Below are 20556 nucleotides of genomic sequence, written 5' to 3' on the forward strand. Positions count from 1 at the left end.
GCAGGGTTCTGGACACAATAATCTATAGATGGTCTATTATTACATTGATCTAGACTGTCGTAAAAACTTTCTTACCGATTTTATTCAAATGAATATACCATTGAAAAACGACAAGCCCTGCAAAAAGTGTTTTATGGGAAACGCCCTTTTTTTCTCCGATGGCTGAACCGCTTGTTGAAGCTCGAAGACTCGTTAGAGAAACATTTTTGAGTCGTGGATTATGTTCAAAGATCAATTTACTGTCACTTCTGGTTATGGAGATATAATGGCATAAGTGATATAACCCACAAAACGTGCTATTTTTCTCCGTTCAATTTTGTCGTAGATGGCTGAACTGATTTCCGAAGTTTGGTTCGCTACTATTAATTCAATTTTCTCGGATTTGGATGAACCGATTTCAATAAAGGTTGATTCGATACTAACATTGGGTTGTGGATCGAGTTCGAAGATCATATAGCTGACACTTTTACGTTGCATACAGTCTTGCAAAAAATGAAATTTATTTTCGATGTCAATTCAAGCATGACACAATATTACATCTATTAATATGTAAAACTAATGTTTGTGTCTGTATCGATATAAATTTCATCTAAATTAGCTGTGAACTATACTGAAAAATACGACTTATTCCTACATGCTTTGAATTGATAATTTAGGTGCTTACGACGCTTCATTTATTTGCATCTAGAAAGACGTAAATTTGCATGATTTTTACCTTTTTGTTAGTGTGTAGATATAATCGTACAAATGACGTAACCGACAAATTATTTTTTCTTTTCGCACAATTTTTTTTAGAATGAGATCTACGATAAAGCTCAAATGTATTATTGCTGCAGCATGCCTTCGTGAACTACACATATTAAACTGAAGGAATTTGTATCGAAAATGAGAACAAATTTGTGTCCGAAATTATCCTAATAAAAGAGGCAAAAAATTCCTTAATCAGACTTTAATGACAAGATAACACCACTTGATGGATTGAGAATACGTATTCCTTTAATATATAATTGACACGGATCGATTCCCTAAAGAATGAGGGATCCGGCTTACCTTTCACAAATTGTAAAACATTACGGAATGGTCGTGGGATTGAATGAACGGTAAAATTCGATATTGAAGACACTCTTTTTATTATAGTTCCGATGTCATTGTCTTATTTGTAACGAAAACTTCCGTTTTTTGCCACAGCTGCAAATTCTCTGCCAAATCATAAATTTTCTTTGCAAATTTGTCGGCAAAAACAAATTTAAATTTGGCTGGAATATCCCCCCGAGCCGTTGCCAAGTAAAATTTTTGACCTGGGATTTGCCGAAGTCAGCCTTGACATAGGTTTCATCGTCCATCAGAAGACATCCGTCGAACTTGATTAGCACCTGGTCATATAGTTTCCGAGCACGAATTTCGGCCACACTATTCTGTTTTATGATTCGATTTGGCTGTTTGCTAGCTCGATACGACTTGATTCCTTCCCGGGGTCGAGTTCTCCTCACGATTCTATGGGCAGCACCGAATTTTCTGGCCAAATCACGGTCCGACAGATTAGGATTCCTCTTAATCGTCTTCATAATCTTACCAAGCAGTTTCCGGTTGACTGTTCCACTCCGACGATTGGCTTGAGGCTTCCGAATCGTCGTCAATGTTTCCTTATACCGTTTGATAACGCGCCATACGGTATTTCTGGGCAATTTCATCTGTTTAGCTAGCCTAGATGTAGACCACAATGGATTTTCCAAATAACTGTGCACATTTTTTTCCTTCTTTCGGCTTCCATGTTGATTGTTTACAAAGTACAGTCGATTTGCGGTATGTTAAAAATCATGCGTGAAGCTGACAAAATTCCCAACACGTGTGCGCCAAGTACTTCAAAATTCGTCCACCAGGAGCGCCACAATATGAGCAAAAGTGACCTCCAATTCTAAATGAAGCAAGCTCTAATGCTTCTATTGCATTTTTGATCTAGTTCGAAGACCAAATTGCGATCACTTTTGATTCCGAAGAAAAAATTGTATAAGTGACGCCAATGACATAAAACAACTTTTTTATCCGATGATTAAACTGATTTAAACAAGCTTCTGTTCATCGAACAGTTTTGAAGTTCAATTGGCCGGCACTTACAGTTCCGGTGATATTATTGTAAAAGTGATGCAATCGACAAAACTCGTGAGCTCATGAACCGAATTCAATAATTTTAGATTCGTTCGACATTGAGTGCAAAAATCAAATTGTTATCTTTCCGGTTCTGGAGATATAATCGTACAAGTGACGTAACCGCCCAATTATTTCAGAAAGTGACCAATAATAAAGTTCAAAGGTATTATTGCTGATACATTTGGTTTGAGGAATGTTACCGAAAATGTTACGCTGTTGCACTCAATCATGCTTATGTGAACTACCCGAATCAATCTGAATGAATTTGTTTAAAAAATTATCATTCGTGTCCGAAATGGTCTTAATGAAAAGGCAAAAAATATTTTAATGAGACTGAGTCAATGACAAAAGAAAGATGAATTAAAATAGGTCTTTTTATTGTTTTTGTTAAGCTCTGTTTCGTAAGTAGCTTGTAGAGGTGCATATTGTAGTTGACTTCAGCAAATTGAATTGCTTTGTGTTCATGATAAAATTGCACATATAATAAATTATTAAATTTATTGAGCTGTAGTTAACGCACCTATTTAGAATCGCAGCGTATTTGCTCGTTAAGCAAAGTTTCAATTTTTTGTACCGAATTTAGAAAGTAAGACTGATAGAATACATAGGCACTTGTTACCGTTCTCACTTCCACTTTCGCTTACATATCACTTCACTTTATTTTACTATTATCAGTATTAGAGATGGTTGGGTTTCGGGTTCAAAATGTTGATGACGCGATGTTCATAATAACATCAAGCTCATTCAAGTAACTAGTTTTCGCTCTGGAGTGACTTCCATAAAAAGGACCTACATTCACTTCATTTGGTTCTCACCGTAAAGTAGAACCGATAACAAGGGCCCAAAACGACGGTAACTTTCAGCAGTGTCGTAAAAGGCCACAAAAATAGGAACTCCTAAGTCAAGGTGTATTTCCGTGCCGATGACTGAATGGCTGCAGGAGGTTAAACAAAGCAGTCGTGAACGGAATATCTTGGGGTTTTAAGCGAAGTTCTGGCACAGTGGACGACTTCTTTCTTCGCAACTCGTGGGATTTAAATGATTATAACATTTAAAAAAATCCTTACATAGTCGCTAAAGGCGATTATAAGCCAATATTTTTTTTGTACGGTTAGTGCAGGAGATGGAGTGTTCATTACTCTAATTGATAATGGTTAGAGTAGCACAAATCAATCTCCAGCATAAACGTACAGCAACTATAAATCTATCCAGACTTCTGCAAGAAGGTAAAGCTTCTATAGTATTGGTTCACGAACCATATTTCCAAAAGGGAAACTTCTACGTTGGAAAATTGTTAAACCCAGTCTTTGTTGCCTTCAACAATCATACTGCTGCGAAAGTGATTTACCGCTTATAATCGGCAGTGACATCAATGCTCACCATATCATTTGGGGCAGCACAGATATAAATTCGAGAGGCTCTGATATGATGGAATTTGTGATCAGTACAAACCTGCACATAGTCAATACAGGAAACCGTCCAACTTTTGCGAGATCTGGAAGAGAGGAGGTTTTGGACGTAACTCTCTGCTCTGATAGAATTGCGCATGAGTTGGTGAATTGGCTCGTCTCCGATGAGCTCGAACCTTCGTTGTCTGATCATAAATACGTCTTCTTTGATCATTTAAACGTTAAATTTGATATTATCACATATCGTAATCCCAAATCTACAAACTGGGACCTCTATGAAGAGGGCTTGGCGACTATATTTTACGGGTACCAACCAACAATTGAAACTCCAATTGATTTGGAAAATGTTGTCGACGAGACAAATTCACTCATAGTTGCAGCATATGAAGAGGTTTGTCCACTTCGGTGACGATTGAATCGGTCAAATAGGCAGTTGAGAGTTTTGCTCCGTACAAGTCTCCTGGAAAGGATGAAGTTTTCCCAGTGTTACTGCAGAAAGGGTATGAACATTTCAAACATGTTTTGAAGAAAATACTTACCTTTAGTCTTGCGACTGGATATATTCCAAGAGCCTGACAAGAAATAATTGTCAAATTTATTCCCAAAGGCGGTCGCGACACTTATGAGGAAGCGAAGAGTTTCAGGTAATACCATTGAATCCTATCAGTCTAAGCTCATTTCTTCTTAAAACAGTGGAACGCATAGTAGATCACTATATCAGGAATGTTAGTTTGGGCGTGCATCCGCTACATGGAATGCAACATGCTTACCAGCGTGGAAAGTCCACTACAACCCTGTTGCATGATGTTGTGTACAACATTGAAAAAGCTTTCTCACAAAAGCAATCTTGCTTGGGAGTTTTCCTAGATATTGAAGGTGCCTTTGATAACGTGTCTTTCATTTCAATTCTGGAAGCAGCCCGTGGTCATGGCATACCTTCAAGTATCACAAATTGAATACACGCAATGCTTAGCAATCGACTTCTTTGTTCATCGCTTCGGTAAGCAGAGATTAGAAAGCTGAGTGTCTGTGGGTGTCCTCAAGGTGATGTACTATCCCCACTTTTATGGAACCTAGTCGCTGATGGTTTGTTAAGGAAACTTAATAACGTTGGATTTGCGACTTATGGTTTTGCGCGCGATTATCATATATTGATGACCGGTATAAGGTTTAACACTCCCTTTGATTTAATGCAGCAAGTCCTGCGATCTGTTGAACAATGGTGTTGTCAGGTTGGATTATCTGTAAATCCGGGCAAAACATCAATGGTGCTTTTAACTCATCGTAGGATAATCACAGGAGCTCGTCCGTTGCAGTTCTTTGGTTCAGAGGTCACTGTGGTCGATCAAGTTAAATACGTCGGGGTTATTCTTGACTCAAAACTGAATTGGTCTGCTCACATTGACTTCAGGATTAAAAGAGCTTGCATGGCTTTCGGCCAATGCAGACGAGCTTTTGGAAAATCATGGGGACTCAAACCCAGATATATTCATTGGATCTACACAACTATTGTTAGACCAATTTTAGCATATGGATGTTATGTATGGTGGCAGAAAGAAGAAGTCGTGACAGTTCAGTCAAAGCAAAATCATCTCCAAAGGATGGTCCTAATGGCGATGACAGGAGCATTCACGACAACTCCTACTGCTGCTCTAGAGGTGCTACTGTGCATTAAACCACTTCATGTGTTCCTAAAACAAGAAGCATTATCTTGTGCATACCGTCTTAGGGTTACAGGGCTTTGGAACAGTAACCCATAAGATTATGCTACCAGCCACACTCGCTTGTGGTCTCAAATGGTTACGTGGGATGAGTATTTACTCGCTCCTAGTGACCTAACTCTCACATGCAGTTTTCCTTTCAAAACATTCAATGTGAGCTTTCCTCTTCGTGAGGAATGGTTGTCTGGTTGTCTGGAACGACAACTTGATGAACACATAGTTTGTTATACGGACGGTTCTCTGTTGAATGGTCATGTTGGTGCTGGTGTCTACTGTCGTGAAATGATGCTGGAGCAGTCTCATTCACTTGGTACATACTGTACTGTGTTCCAAGCAGAAATCTACGCGATTCTGTGTGGAGTACAATCGGCACTTCAGCAGAGGATCTGTGGTAAACGAATTTATTTTTGTTCCGACAGTCAGTCAGCCTTAAAAGCACTCAGTTCGAATGACTCACGGTCGAATCTAGTGATCGCATGTCGAACTCAAATTGAAGACCTCAGCATTTCAAATGCTGTTTACTTCATATGGGTACCCGGCCATTCTGGTATTACTGGAAATGAATGGGCTGATGAGTTGGCTAGAGCTGGTGCAACGAATGATTTCGTTGGTCCTGAACCAGCTTTACCACTTTCAACTAGTTGGATAAAGCACAAGATTCGTTCTTGGGCTGCATCCAAACATGCCAGCTACTGGCGCAGCTTGCAAACTTGCCCTCAGACAAGAGCATTGCTACCAGATTTAAATCTGAAAATGTCAAAGTGTCTACTGCATTTCTCCAAGCATCATTGCAGTATTCTGGTCAGAGCTCTGACTGGACATTGAAAACTCAATTATCACATGGCTACTATTCAACGTGCTGAGTATTATTCGTGTGATTTGTGTAAATGCGATTACGGTACTTCATATCATCTGATATGTAACTGTCCCGCATTGACGCAGCTACGTATCCGGGTTTTGGTTCTCCATACATGGTTGAGTCTGTGTATGCGGAGCTAAAATTGAAGGATATTCTCTCGTTTCTCACCCAATGTGGTAAGAAGTTATAGTCAGAAAGGTTAATCGTTCTGCCTGGAGTGAATGAATCCTTTCTGTATTCACTTTAAATAGGGTTTAGCAGATTGAATGGCATCCTTTAGGGGGTACCGAATTTACTTCTGCTCGTACATACTGCGAATCGTTCTGCATTCTTCTGGGAGTGCAGAATTGTGTCGCTTTTGTAAGATCTCTAAATCCTCTCGGGGATTGGAGGTTTTATTAATAGCAGACTGTTCGGGACCTCGTAGAGGTTCAGAATTTACTTCTGCTTCCACTAAATGTGATCCTCAGCAGATTGTTCAGCATCCCTTAGGGGTGCAGAATTTACTTCTGCTTTTATGTGTTTTTGTCAATTTTTTCCATCCTCCTAGTCCAACCCTTACCATTTCCTTTCAATCCTTCCCTCTTATATATCGGGAAAATGATGCTAAAAACAAATTGATGGCAAGGCACAAATCTCCAAATATCAAGGGGAACGTGCCATTTGAGCTAATTTGTTCTGATTCCTGATCCAGTTACGGAGATATAATTGTATAAGGTACGCAACCGACAGAGCGCGTTGTCTATTTACCGCTAAATTTTCGCAGAGATTGCTGAGCCGATTTCGACAAGCCAAGGATCGTTTGAAAGCTGCTTTCAAAATGTGGATCAAATTCAAATATCACATGGCTGGCACTTCATAATAATAGTAAAACAGACGCTGGCAGATATATAATAGTAAAAGTGACGTAAACGACTAACCGTACATTTTTCATCGGCTGAATTTTCTCGAAGATGACTCAACAATTTTCGAAAAACTTCGGCTTACTGGAAAGCTAACAATATCAATCAAATTTGAAAAGGTTACGGGGAACATTTACATTTCGAGAAATATAATGTTATATGTGACGTAACCGACAAATTCCAGTGTTTATCAATGCAACAAATTTCGAAAGAATTAGACTCGTTTGAAAGCTACTATTTGGTTATTCGATAAGCTGATCGAGGATAAAGTCTTAGAAATGTTTTAATGAGGCTTTTTAAATAGCAAGAGAAAAGTATTATGACACCACTAGGTGGATTAAGAAGGGTTTGTTTATTAAATTAACCAACCGTGGATATGCCCTACCAACAAAGCTACTCGAGTATATGTAAAAATACTACAAGGAAAGGGTTGTAGTTTTAAGTCCTTGCTCTGGGGCTGTGCGAAACTTCTTTCGCAAATTTTCATTTCATTTCATTTAACTGTGCCACTCTCTACAATTTGTTTTCAGTTGGGTAGAGATGAAAGTGAAACCCAAACTGATGACGGGTCTTCATCATAAAACTAAACCTAAGAATAAATTACTAACACGAAAATGGCATTCTAGTTCTCCTGGGACTAACTTTAACATTTTTTATGCATATTTCAAAATCTTTGAGATCTCTCGCAACCTCAAAACCAAATTTTTCGCATTTACTCCCATGCCTGAGACACCCTACTGGCAATGCCAAGAAAGAGTGTTTGCTCGAAGACAAAGGGAGCTCCGTGTTCGTACCGTGGAACCAATTAAATGTAATACGATGAACCATTGACAACGGAAATAAAATGAATGGCAATCAATTGGTGAGATCTTGGTGCACGACTTCATCGATGGCCCCAAAGGTGAAACAGTTAATCAAGCACGCTTGTTTCACACTAACTATGTTAAGTGGAAAATTACTGATAATTGTGACTGTTGGGCTGACGGAATAATTATTCACCCCCGCTCGAAGGTTGGGGAATTGGTTCAGATAAGAAAATTGCTTAGTTTTGTTCACGCCATAAAACAATAAAAAAGTGCACGAGATACACGCTGTTTTGAGAAACTAAAACTTATTTTACATTATGGTTCGTTTATTCTCGTATAGCTAGTAATACAATAAACTGAAATTAAATATCGCCTTCAAAGATTTCTAATATGTTTTTCGTTTTTCGTATCGTCAATAAGGACTGCACTAATAAGAAAATCCTTCGTCGTGAAAGTTTAGTGCGACCACTGCAATAGTCACGTACAGCAGAAAAGGCTATATTTATACAAAACGGTGCGGTGGAAATTAGGGAACAATTGTTTTCCTATGCAAATTAAGATGGGTTGGACGTGACGAGTTTCCATCAATTTGCATTTGATAAAAAAAAGGTACCGCGCTCGAAAGACCTTGTTGATAGGTCAGTCCAAGAGCCTTAGGGCTGCTTGATTAATGAAAAGGTCTTTAATAATATTATTGTTTTTACCCTTTTGTTATTTTGTGACAATCTGAAACAAGTATGATATAAGGATGATTTCAGTATATGACGCCCCCAAAAAGTTACTTTGCTTATTCCAATTACTAAAGTGGAATGTAACGCAAAGCTTTATGAATCGCAAATTACATTACTCAGATAGCGGATCTGCGAAAAGCCATTACAATTTCAACAGGTTTATAAATTTAATAGTACTGAATATTGAATATCAAAACATCACTTCAGTATTTAACATCCGACTGATTTTAATCTCTCATCGCAAGCGAAGGCAAACTAATTCATTATGTATAGACCGTGATGACCATTAGAAATATAGCCCACAACAGTCTGCAGAAGACATGCCGGTTATGCAAATAACGATTAATCGAATCGATTTGAAGTGAGTACTCAACGGTGAACCTAATGGCATATTCCAAACAATCCCCTGCTAGGTAGAGTGCATCAACAGTTCGGATGTAGCTGTGAAGGCTTTAGCGTGCGGTACCTGTGCTCAGTGTTGACGACGATATGACCACAGAATGAGGAGTATAGAAGCATCGTAGGATAATCCACCCCACGCTCCAGCTATTCGTAGCGAGCATGCAGACACATTACGTATGCTATTTCCGTCCTTGGGCCTAGCACCGTCACACATAGATACACGTGAGAAACACAACATGGAAGTTGGTGTGTTCGCATTTTACATCCCACCCCCCAAATAGCCCAAGCTTATTGGAGGACGAAATCGCCAGTGCAAAGAGGAAGTGAAAGTCTACTCTTTATTAGCGTGCCATAACCTTTAGCCCCGCAGTACGAACGAATCAGTGAGTGGTGTCCTCGAGTGCCTGTGCTGTGCTGTTTCTCGTCGTCGTCCGGAGCGAACTAATCTGGTAAACAACATGAAGCCGGATAAATTGGATTTGGAGATTAATGAAGATGAAGATTTCGCTGCCGCTGAAATGGAGGATATAATAGCAGGTTAATTTGACATTTTTCTCTGCACTATCTTTCTTTCGATGTTACACAATTCTCTTATTTCGTTTATAATTTCATTGTTGACGTTTAATTTCATCATAATGCTCGAACGGGTATAGCAGCTCATTACACCGGCAATACTCTTCAAGCTTTGAAATGTTTAAATTACTTGGAAATTTATTGTTTTATCAATACCGAAAATAATAGCTAAATGTTCTCGAAATGTAAATTGAATATAACCATCGGTGTAAAACTAAATAGCGGCGTTGCAATGATTTTCCTCCCAATTATACCAGTAATTTTATATCTCAAATAACACGCATGAATATAGATGTCTAGTTAAAAAAGTAGGGTAACGGCTCCCTATTTCATCTGAGCTCATAATTCCATCTCATCCCTTCCTCTCATAACGTTGAACATGAATCATATGTTTCAGCTTACCTGTACCAAACTATTAAATATTTTAAAATGTTGTAACATTTTCCCTTAAAAAAATGGTTTTAACTCATGCAGCGATCGTTTTTTTTTTGCAATAAAAAAATTTCACTTTCCAATTTAGGAAGCATTTTTGTCTCAAGTTTTACAGTTCGTCATGTCTCTGAATATTTACTAATTGGTTCGTCTCAAAACATGATCACTATTTCACATAATTACACTATTGGATGACTTCATAATTAGTAATGTTCACTTTCCACTTGTTTAATCAACGATTGAAAACTGGTAAAATTACCCGCTAGACAATAAAAATCTAGAATAATATTATATCAGAGATGAAATATTTAAATCTGGTTCTAAATCTAGTATTCGGAACTACCGTGGAATAGCCATTATCTCTTGCATTCCATAATTATTTTATAAAATTGTAAACGAAAAAACTTTTTCATCAACTGAAGAATGTAATAACTAACAAGAAGCATGGCTTTTTCAAAGGCCGCTCAAGTACAACAAATCTCCTAAAATGTGTGACATTCACTCTGAACACCATGGACGCTGGTCACCACGTAGGCACCGCCTTTAGTAGAGCTTTCGACCATACTAACTCACCATTACTTCTATACAAACTACAAATATATGGCCTAGAACATAGCCTTCTGGAGTGGCTTGAATCATACTTAACGAATCGTGTACAAGTAGTTAGCTTCAAAACATAAACTCTGAACCAATTAATGTAACATCTGGCGTACCTCAAGGCTCTCACCTAGGGCCTATTCTTTTCGTTTTACATATAAACGACATTTCCTTCATACTCAAAAATCTAAAAGTGTTTATATATGCTGACGACAGGAAACTCTTCATGGACGACGCGGTGATATTCCAGAACGAAATAAATCTATTCCACACCTGGTGCTCAATAACTTTCAGTAGGAAAAACGAAACCGATTCTGTAGACTAACTAACATTTGTGCAATACGTAACTCTTTTTATGAACTAAATCCCAAATAACGTAATCTTTTTTTACGAACCAACTTCGTAAAAAGAGGTTTCTTCATCCAATGAAAACAATTTCCGGCTCCATGGAAATTACTACAATATGGGTATTTTCGGTACGGGATTGATGAGTAGATGACGATGTTTGAAGTGGTTCGGAAATCCAAAATGGCGACTTCCGGTTTGTCGATATTCCTTAAAAACCTTTACAATGTGGGTATTTTCGGAACGGGATTGATGAGTAGATGACGGAAAACGATGTTTGAAGTGGTTCGGAAATCCAAAATGGCGACTTCCGGTTTGTCGATATTCCTTAAAAACCTTTACAATGTGGGTATTTTCGGAACGGGATTGATGAGTAGATGACGGAAAACGATGTTTGAAGTGGTTCAGAAATCCAAGATGGCGACTAGATGACGGAAAACGATGGTTCGGAAATCCAAGATGGCGACTTGTTTAAAAGCCCTTATAATATGGGTATTTTCGGAACAGGATTGATGACGGAAAACGATGTTTAAAGTGGTTCGGAAATCCAAGATGGCATCTTCCGGTTCTTTGATATTGCTTAAAAACATTTACAATATGGGTATTTCCGAGGCGGGTTTGATGAGTGTATACCAGGAAATTATGTTTGAAAGTGCTTCAAAAATCAAAATGGTGAGTTCAGTTATATCGGCATTCTTTGACGATCATTACGATATGATTATATATCGTTTAAAAAAAAGTTATGCTTCTGACAAAGGTGTTTCCTGCTAATCATTATTGTTTGAATATTGTACTATATTTTCTAAATGACCATAACAAGTAGACGTCTAAACAGCTATAACGATTTTATATTGTTATAGCTATATTGTATGCTTTCAATATTTTATTGAACAACTAGAAGTCTCAATCTAATATTTGGAAGCAACCACAAACATTAAAATTTGGTTTCAAATCAATGACCGTGTTCTCCCATTTTTTTTTTATTTTCAGTGTTACACTTATAATTTCAGTTGTTTTATTGTACGTGATAAAGTCGTAAAAAGTACTGTTACTCTCATCACGACACATTTGTTTTTATTTAAACTTGCCAAAATCTCATGTCAACTGGCCCGTCGGAATATGATTTAACATTTTGTAAGCCATTGAGAAAAAGGGATATTATTTGGCTCAAGTGGTAAGGGTCAGTTAGACAACGACTTGACACTGAATTTCTAACATTTATTAGCAATTCCAGAAATAAATAGCAGATAGACTGGCAGGATCGACTTTCTCCAAATCGGACACCTCTTCAGTATGGCAATCACTTCTTCCTGATAAAGGAACCTTTTCGAATCAATATTAATTTTTAGAATGTCGAAATTTAAAACCGTAACTAACCACTTCAAACATCGTTTTCCGTCATCTACTCGTCAATCCGTTCTGAAAATACCCAAAGTTTTTTAAGGAATATCGACAAACCGGAATTCGCCATCTTGGATTTCCGAACTACTTCAAACATCGTTTTCCGTCATCTACTCATCAATTCCGGTTCAAAATTACCCACATTGTAAGGGTTTTTAGGAATATTGATAAACTGGAAGTCGCCATCTTGGATTTCCAAATCACTTCAAACATCGTATTCCGTCATCTACTCATCAATCCCGTTCCGAAAATACCCACATTGTAAGGGTTTTTAAGGAATATATACAAACCGAAGGTCGCCATCTTGGATTTCCAACCATTTCAAACATCGTTTTCCGTCAACTACTCATCAATCCAGTTCTGAAAACACCCTAAAGGTTTTTAAGGAATATCGACAAACCGGAAGTCGCCATCTTGGATTTCCGAACTACTTCAAACATCGTTTTCCGTCATCTACTCATCAATCCCGTTCCGAAAATACTCACATTGTAAGGGTTTATAAGGAATATAGACAAACCGGAAGTCGCCATCTTGGATTTACAAACCACTTCAAACATCGTTTTCCGTCAACTACTCATCAATTCCGGTTCGAAAATACCCACATTGTAAGGGTTTTTAAGGAATATCGACAAACCGGAAGTCGCCATCTTGGATTTCCAAACCAATTCAAACATCGTTTTCCGTCAATTACTCATCAATCCCGTTCCGAAAATACGCACATTGTAAAGATGTTTAAGGAATATCGATAAACCGGAAGTCGCCATCTTGGATTTTGAACCGACCCCAAACATCATTTTCTTGCACGCACTTATCACATCCGTTCCGAAAATGGCCATGTGATTGGGGGCTTCCACATTCATTACACAAAACTTTTTTACGAAGCAAAGCAAAGTCTTGGCATTACATTCCTTTTGTGGAATTTGGCCTTTCTGTTTCAACAGACTTCGCAGCCGATTCTTAGTGTACAGAATCATTGCATGGCTAGTACTATGGATCCTACGGACACTAAGAACTTTTTTTACGAAATAAATTCCAAATAACATAAACTATTTTTACGAACCAAATCCCAAATAACGTAAACTTTTTTTACGAACTACCTCCATTTACGAACCCCCGTTTAGTTCGTAAATGGAGGTTTCGGTGTATTCACGAAGAACGCATTTTCTTTTATATCCGCTTCGTAAATTAAACTGAATAGCATTTCCTCTAGCATCATATGAAGCACGCTGCATGCTCATCAATATACAAACACTTAAAGAACGTCGCGACTTTGCAATGCTTTGTTTTTTCAGGGACATTATTGCAACGTATTCAATCAGCTCCATTATTATCGCAAATAAATTTTTATATACCTACCCGGGTAGGTGTAAATAGCAAACAAAGGTCAAAATAATAACAAATTTTACCATCATATCTTGACTTGATGTCTCTGTGTTGTCAGAGTGATACTTGATATTTTCGTGATATTTCATCAAGGGATCAAGACATTGTACAATATCTGTTCAACATCAAAATTAGTTATAATATCTTATTTCGTTATTGAAGAGCTGTTTCAATTTCATTAAGTAAATTGACCCAGTAGTTTTATCTTCAAATAAAATACCATTTAATAAACTGCATCAGAATCAGATAAGAGAAATACTTAAGATATTACTCTATTCTAAATGCTAGAATATAAAATAATGAACAAATTCATCTTCTATAAATATTTTGTTCTTGGTTTGATATTACAATGACAAAATTTTTTATTTTGTTGCTATTTTCTCATGCAGACTTTGTTATGATTTTTGATATTTTAACTCTTATTTCAAACTAAATAATGTTAATTTCTACCATTGAGATGTTTGATTTTAATGACAGAATTTGGTATTGGTTTGCAAATCACTTCTACCCGGGTAGGCGTCAACTAACTACGTTCCAAGAAATTTTTTTAGAAAAACATACTAGAATAAATAATGCAAAATACAGTCCAGTCAATCGAATATTGCGCCATTACAAGCAATTATGCGAACATCTTGACCTTACTATGTCAAAAAATCAAATAAAATCTCAGCTTTGTCGTAGAAATAATGCGTAGTATGTAAGTGAACATAGTAAACCATTTATATTTAGTCTACATTGGCTTGACGAAATAAATAAATAAATAAAAAAATAAAAGTTTGCACTTAATTCACTTGATTGCGCCTTGTTTTCATTTCATTTCGTATCGCAAGGTTGCCAAGTCTTCTCATGATGCTATAAAAAAAAATCTTTTTTTTTTCTTTAGATGATGGTAATCAGCAAGCGTTTTTTTTTATTTCCGTAACATTAGTTTAATCATATTTTTGATATTCATATTTCGATAAAACTGTTTCGGTTTCGAATATTACTAGAAAGTGCGTGTTAAATATTAATGAAATAACCATCACTGCAAATCTAGTAGCACTGGTTTAGTTCCGATATATGTCAACATAACGCTGTTAAGGGGCGGGTAGGGTCTAACACTTTTGAAAAATCATTTATTTTTTTCCTTTATATTTTCTTATAGTAAAACATTTCACGAATATTCTGTGAAATGTTCAAGCCTACCGGAACAAAACTCTGTAAGCTATGGACCTTTATCTTTGCTTATCTCATACTGCGAAGAAGTAAGAGCTCGGCACATAGGCCCAAGACTTCTGCTTCGATTGACTTAAAAACTTGACAAAACATACTGGAAATGATTAATTATAACAAATTATAAAAGAAAACATATGATTTTTTGAAAATATTAGACCCTACGGTCTCCCCTGAGTAATAAATTGTTTTCATTGATTTTATAGACAAAAAACTTTAAACGCTTTTTGTTCGAATGCAGGTTTTGAAAGTCCGTGTCCATCGTCATTCAAAAACTACTGCTTAGTGCTAAACTCGGCCCTAGCACAAAGTTTGGCTAACCCCTAAATGACCAAACCTGCATCAGCTAGAAATAGTCGAAAACACGTTTTCGTTCGGCACGTCAGAAAAGACATTGCACTCCGTTGCAAAGTGTTCTGTAAATAGCAGAAACTTTACGTCTGCTTAGCGGTTCAAATCGAATTGCCGAGTTTAGCACTAAGCAGTTCAATTTGAACTGCTCTGCACTGATGCGTCAAAGACGAAACGTAAAAATAATAAAAACGGCTAACCCCTAAATGAATAATTTATTCTTAAATGAATGTTAAGCCTGACTTTTTGGTGAAATATAAGTTTTGATCAATTTTTCACCAACGTTTGATGGAAAATTGCTTACATTTTACGAATGTTGATTGTAATTCTCTAATAAAAAAGTTAGCAACACTGTTTCAATGCATTTGTATTGGATTGCGCTCCCTTAATAAACAGAACTAAATAGTTTCTGTTACAAAAGTAGTTTTCCGGAAAAATAAATAGTTTTACGACAACATTCCATAACCATTGCCTTTCGCGTATTAAATTAAAGTTTCCTATTTTGCGGGATTACTTATAGAAGGTACGTAAATCTTTTTATCGCAATAATTTCTGCAAGAGGAAATCCATATAGGAATGTGTTTGTTGCTGATCAAATGTGTTAGTGGAAGTAAGCTGAAACTGAAAAAACTTTTCTCTAGCAGTTTTCAGAAAAATGGAAGAGTTTTAGACTACGATTTTCGCTAGTTTTGAATTGCAATTCTAAGCAGAATGAATTGATTTGTTTATTTTTCAACCATATGGAAGATTTATTCATTAAAATCAGGTAAAGAAGCGCCGGAATTTGTTTTTACTCACACATTGTTGACATTACTCATACGCTAGAAAAGATTGCTATGGCTGATTGCTATCACAATTGATAGATAACAGGATGAATATAGGACCAAAGATAGGATGGATAAAAATCCATTGAGAAAAAATTAGGAACATAGTAGTGAACATTTCAGAAGTGCTTTAGCTGTTTTACTAATATAAGTTTAATTTCCAATTTGAAAAAAATCATCATTTTTGCGATTTTTTTCCAGAATTATCGTTCAACAAAATAAATTCAAATATTTTGCATGATAAAAAGCATCATTCGAACAACATTTTGTAATTTTTTCGTGGAAAAATATTGAGAAATAAGTCAGTGAGGAGGTATTTTCGAGAACGCTTCTTAAAAATCATGATTTGCGGTGTCCACTGTATCTCAGCGCAGACTAATCAGAAGTGAACAAATGAACGCAGCATAGTTAGAGTAGAAGTTTTTCTAGACCCCAAAGTTTCTGTTTGATTTTTTTATTTTATCAATTTTTGGTGGTTGATCAAAGTGAAAACTGCGATTTTTCACTAAAAAAATCCGCCATTTTGTAGCTGTTAAACCTCCCCAAATTAACAAACAACGAAAAGGAAAACGGTGGGGTCTGTTTTATTATATGTAGAAAGTGTGTGCAAAATTTGAAAAAAATGGTGCAGTAGTTTTTGAATTACTCCAGGGAGCCCGAAGGATCTAACATTTTCAAAAAATCATATTTTTTCTTTCATAATTTATTACAACGAAACATACAGGAATGTTTTGGCAAGTTTTGAAGTCCATCGAAGAAGAAATCTTGGGCCTGTGCGCCGAGCTGGATCCAGAGTTTCGTTCCAATAGGCTTGAAAATTTCACAGAAAATTCTTCAAATGTTTTACTATAAGAAAATAATAGATGATTTTTCAAAAGTGTTAGACCCTACCCGCTCCTTAAGCAGAATTATGAATTAATCATAGTCATTTTAGTAGCCAAATCAGGTTTTTGATGTAACATACTTACAGATGAGATGCAATAGGGGCAGTTAAATTGGCAAAACAAAGGTTAGGTAGTTGGCTACGGGTTCGAGTCCCATATCTGCGGTAACATTTTCGTCGTTTTAATTATCTAGTTGCATTGGTATGTGATTTTTTCTAATCTGTTTTCTCCGTTAGATCAAGTTTTAAACTAGATCAAGAAAGCTCTACGTCTTAACAAGACTTTTAGAAAACGAAGAAAAAAAGTACGGGTGTGTAATGTCAGAGACATAACTGGATGTCGTGAATACGAGTAAAACTGACACGATTTCTTTACACTTTCGAACTCGAATTGATAGTTGATCGATTGTGTGAATTGCGAAACTAAAATTTTCAACGATTTTTGACGTCGATTATCTCATTTCGGATTTGCATATTTCATTGAAATAAACTATCAAGATGCAGTACAGGATTCATTTCTGCCTTTTAGAAGGACAAAATTGTGGAATTCTCTACACGGGCAAAATTCCGATTCTAGAAATGAGCATAACGAGTCATGATTTGGGGAAAATAATATATTTTCATGTTATGATAATACACCATGATTAAAATTTTCTCGGATCATGATCCATTCGGACTGATTTCGATGAAATTTAAACGTAACGCACTCGAAGTTGTTGGGTATAACTTCAGGCGTGTTTCTGCTACGATGGTAACATAAATTCAGGCGTTATGTGTAATTTTTGCAACGATGGTCATTTTTGCAATATAAATTCAGTGAAAAGCACGACGAAATTCTTTTAAAATAAAATATTCTGTTTTCTATTTTTGAAAAACGACGACGCAAGACATAACGTGTTTACGTGCGTTCATTACTTCAGTTTTGATTTTATGTTTCAGAATTTAAACACTTAAACGAACCGCATGAGAAAACACGAGTGAAACAAGCCTATTAAAAAACTCTGTCGAATTCTTGCAAAAAAATCGTCTTATTCATAATATTTAGGTGCATCAATACATCAGCTTGTGTTGTTATATCTATGAAACAAGTTAATCAAAGTGGTTGAACAAAATATTTTTCTGATTTTCGTTAGATGGTGTTCCAAATTCACAATCGAATTAAACGATAGCTCTCGGAATATTATTCTAGCAGCAACTATCACATCAAATATGTAATTGATGTTTGTTAAATGAAAAGCGTAGCGTTATTACTCATGATTTCACGATAAGGTAAAATGATTGGTTTCATGATTTTCTAATCATAACAGCAGTAACGGATTTCTTTCCGTGTACGATATTTAGCACAGTTCGGAACATTTATCTCGAACGATTTTCGCACAGCGAAAAGTGCACGAAGCAAGTCAAATTATTTTGGATTTTCACTAAACTAAAGATCCGTAGATCCGTAGAAAATGTTCGAATCCGTAGATCTACGGAGATTTCCGTAGATCTGACATCGCTGCTTCTCGCCTTGACGACCGGAAGGCTAATGAGAACTACGACCTGAGCGTTTGAGGTTTTCAACCACGCAGAAGGTGCGCTCTCCGATGCCGCCGTTTGAATGCGTCTTCTCGCCCCGATGTCTACTTTCATCCAACGCACAAGAAGAAATGATCGATTTTCGACCAAGGTTCCCCTTTTATAACGTTCAGTTGAAGTTAGGCACATACTACCTCAAAATCGTCGTCCTTGCGCGAAAAACCCAAGCAAAAGTAAAGAGTTTTCCGCGTTGTTTTCAAAGTTTGAGAAAACTTAATTTTTGAGTTGTTTGTGGTTATCTCACACTGTTTAAAATATTTTCTTAAATTCCTGATCATATTTTTGATGAAATAGTGAAAGAATTATGTTGCTGCCTTTAATACAAGTCGAGATATTCACGATTAAGTTCTGCCCATTCTTCCATATGGCTAATTTTGAAAAGGCGCCCCATAGTAAAGTAAGTCGTATTCACGACAATATATCGTTCTATATACAATTATTTTAAAGCTGCATAGGGTTTTTCAAATATTAATTTGATGAGAAGCGATCCAGAGCTAGTCAATTTAAGCATTTCCAAGATACATAGGTTTGTCTACCAACGAACATGAAAAAATTTGGCAAAAACTTTTGGATCTTATTTGATTGAAAGTAAAATTAAGTCTACATAGGGTTTGTGAATTGATACAAAAAATTGGCTCATGAAAAATACAAAACCTAATCTCCATCGAAAAACATCGTACCTCCATTCGTTCATTTTGTAGTCAGGGTGACCATTTTCGTTAACAAAATTGAATTTTCGATTTTTTGGAAAACTGATATCTTAGATTTTAATTCGGTTTTTTACAAACTTATAGGTTCAAAGGAAAAGTCTTACAGTTTCATCAGAAATTCCTAAGTTTGTTGTGGATACTACTTCCTGTTCCGGAACTGCAGGGTAACCAGGAGTTCGTTAGATTAGGTCCGAACAAACTTTCCTATTTCTTTTCAATGAACAGTTTTTTAGCGAATTCCACAGAAATATTTATGATGTTATGAGTAATATGAGAAAGGCATCATTACACCACTAGGTAGACTGAAACAGTTTTGTAAACATCAATTCAATTATTCCTTACATTGCATAGTAGTTCCCACAAGTTTCACAATTATATTTTCGCTGATTATATTGCTGCATTTATAATGGGATCGAAACAAAAGTTTTTGTATTAGGTGCACATTTGTTCTAAATAAAGCACACGCTACTACATGAGAATTTAAAAAAATACATTTTCTACAAGTGTTTTTACTACCAAATACGGATTTTCGCACTTGTTTTTTTTCGACTCCGTTTTCGATCTTAAAGGTTGTAGTATCACCAAAAATTGATTTTACACAATGAACAGTCAAACGTTCATCAGTCTGCGAAACATTCCACGCGTTTATGGAGTATTTCCAGAGATATACGTATTAAGGAGTGTCCGGATTTTGTCACGTACAACCCTTATTTGCGCAATAATGCAATAAACTTTTCATGAAATATATACAGCCTATACATTACATTACAGTTGAATAATAGCACCAATTACTGAATAAACAGAAAACAAACAAAGAAAAGCATTCTGCATGTTGTACTTTTCCAATCGGTACTCAGTACCTGTATGTCCAAATGTGATAACACATCAAGCCAAATGATAATTAACGCGTTTTCGGTATGTGGAAATGTCTACCCCGTCCACATCCGCAATGAGACCAACAATATGGTAATACAACCGTTGAAAAATTGTTAAATTTTGTATCAGACATAAAAAAGGCAATCCCAAACAATTAAAACGGTTTACTTGATATGATGCACCAGATAACCGAAAAAAATTATAACATATATTCACTTTCCGATCATTCTATACAAGTCTATTTTTAATTGTTCCTACATGCAAGCATACATGCATATTTAGCAACGTGTTTGTAAGCGCACGGTGTGTGTAAGCACCCAGTGTAAATAAATTCAACATTCTGGGAAACAAGATACCATAGAAGAAGCTTCACGCGCCACAAATCTGCCCAACGATGATGGTTTACCTCAAAG

At 36.4% G+C, this 20556-nt stretch overlaps 1 protein-coding gene across 19 annotated transcripts in view; it reads left to right on the forward strand.

Annotated features, from left to right (window-relative positions):
• Window positions 1-20556, forward strand: part of LOC131438316 (adenylate cyclase type 2) — a 221295-nt gene that overhangs the window by 86655 nt on the left and 114084 nt on the right. For 5 of the 19 annotated variants that reach the window (XR_009230903.1, XR_009230911.1, XR_009230920.1 and 2 more), the window contains exon 2: window positions 8822-9515. The exons of 2 other annotated variants lie outside the window; for them this stretch is intronic. Coding sequence is in view for 1 of the 17 variants with exons in the window: in XM_058608233.1 (XP_058464216.1) it covers window positions 9437-9515 (79 nt within the window). In the remaining 16 variants the exon portion in view is untranslated. The remainder of the gene's footprint in view (window positions 1-8821; window positions 9516-20556) is intronic. 12 more of the 19 variants (XR_009230904.1, XR_009230906.1, XR_009230905.1 and 9 more) reach the window with 8 other exon arrangements.

This window comes from Malaya genurostris, chromosome 3 (genome assembly GCF_030247185.1).
Source record: "Malaya genurostris strain Urasoe2022 chromosome 3, Malgen_1.1, whole genome shotgun sequence".
Taxonomy (NCBI): domain Eukaryota; kingdom Metazoa; phylum Arthropoda; class Insecta; order Diptera; family Culicidae; genus Malaya; species Malaya genurostris.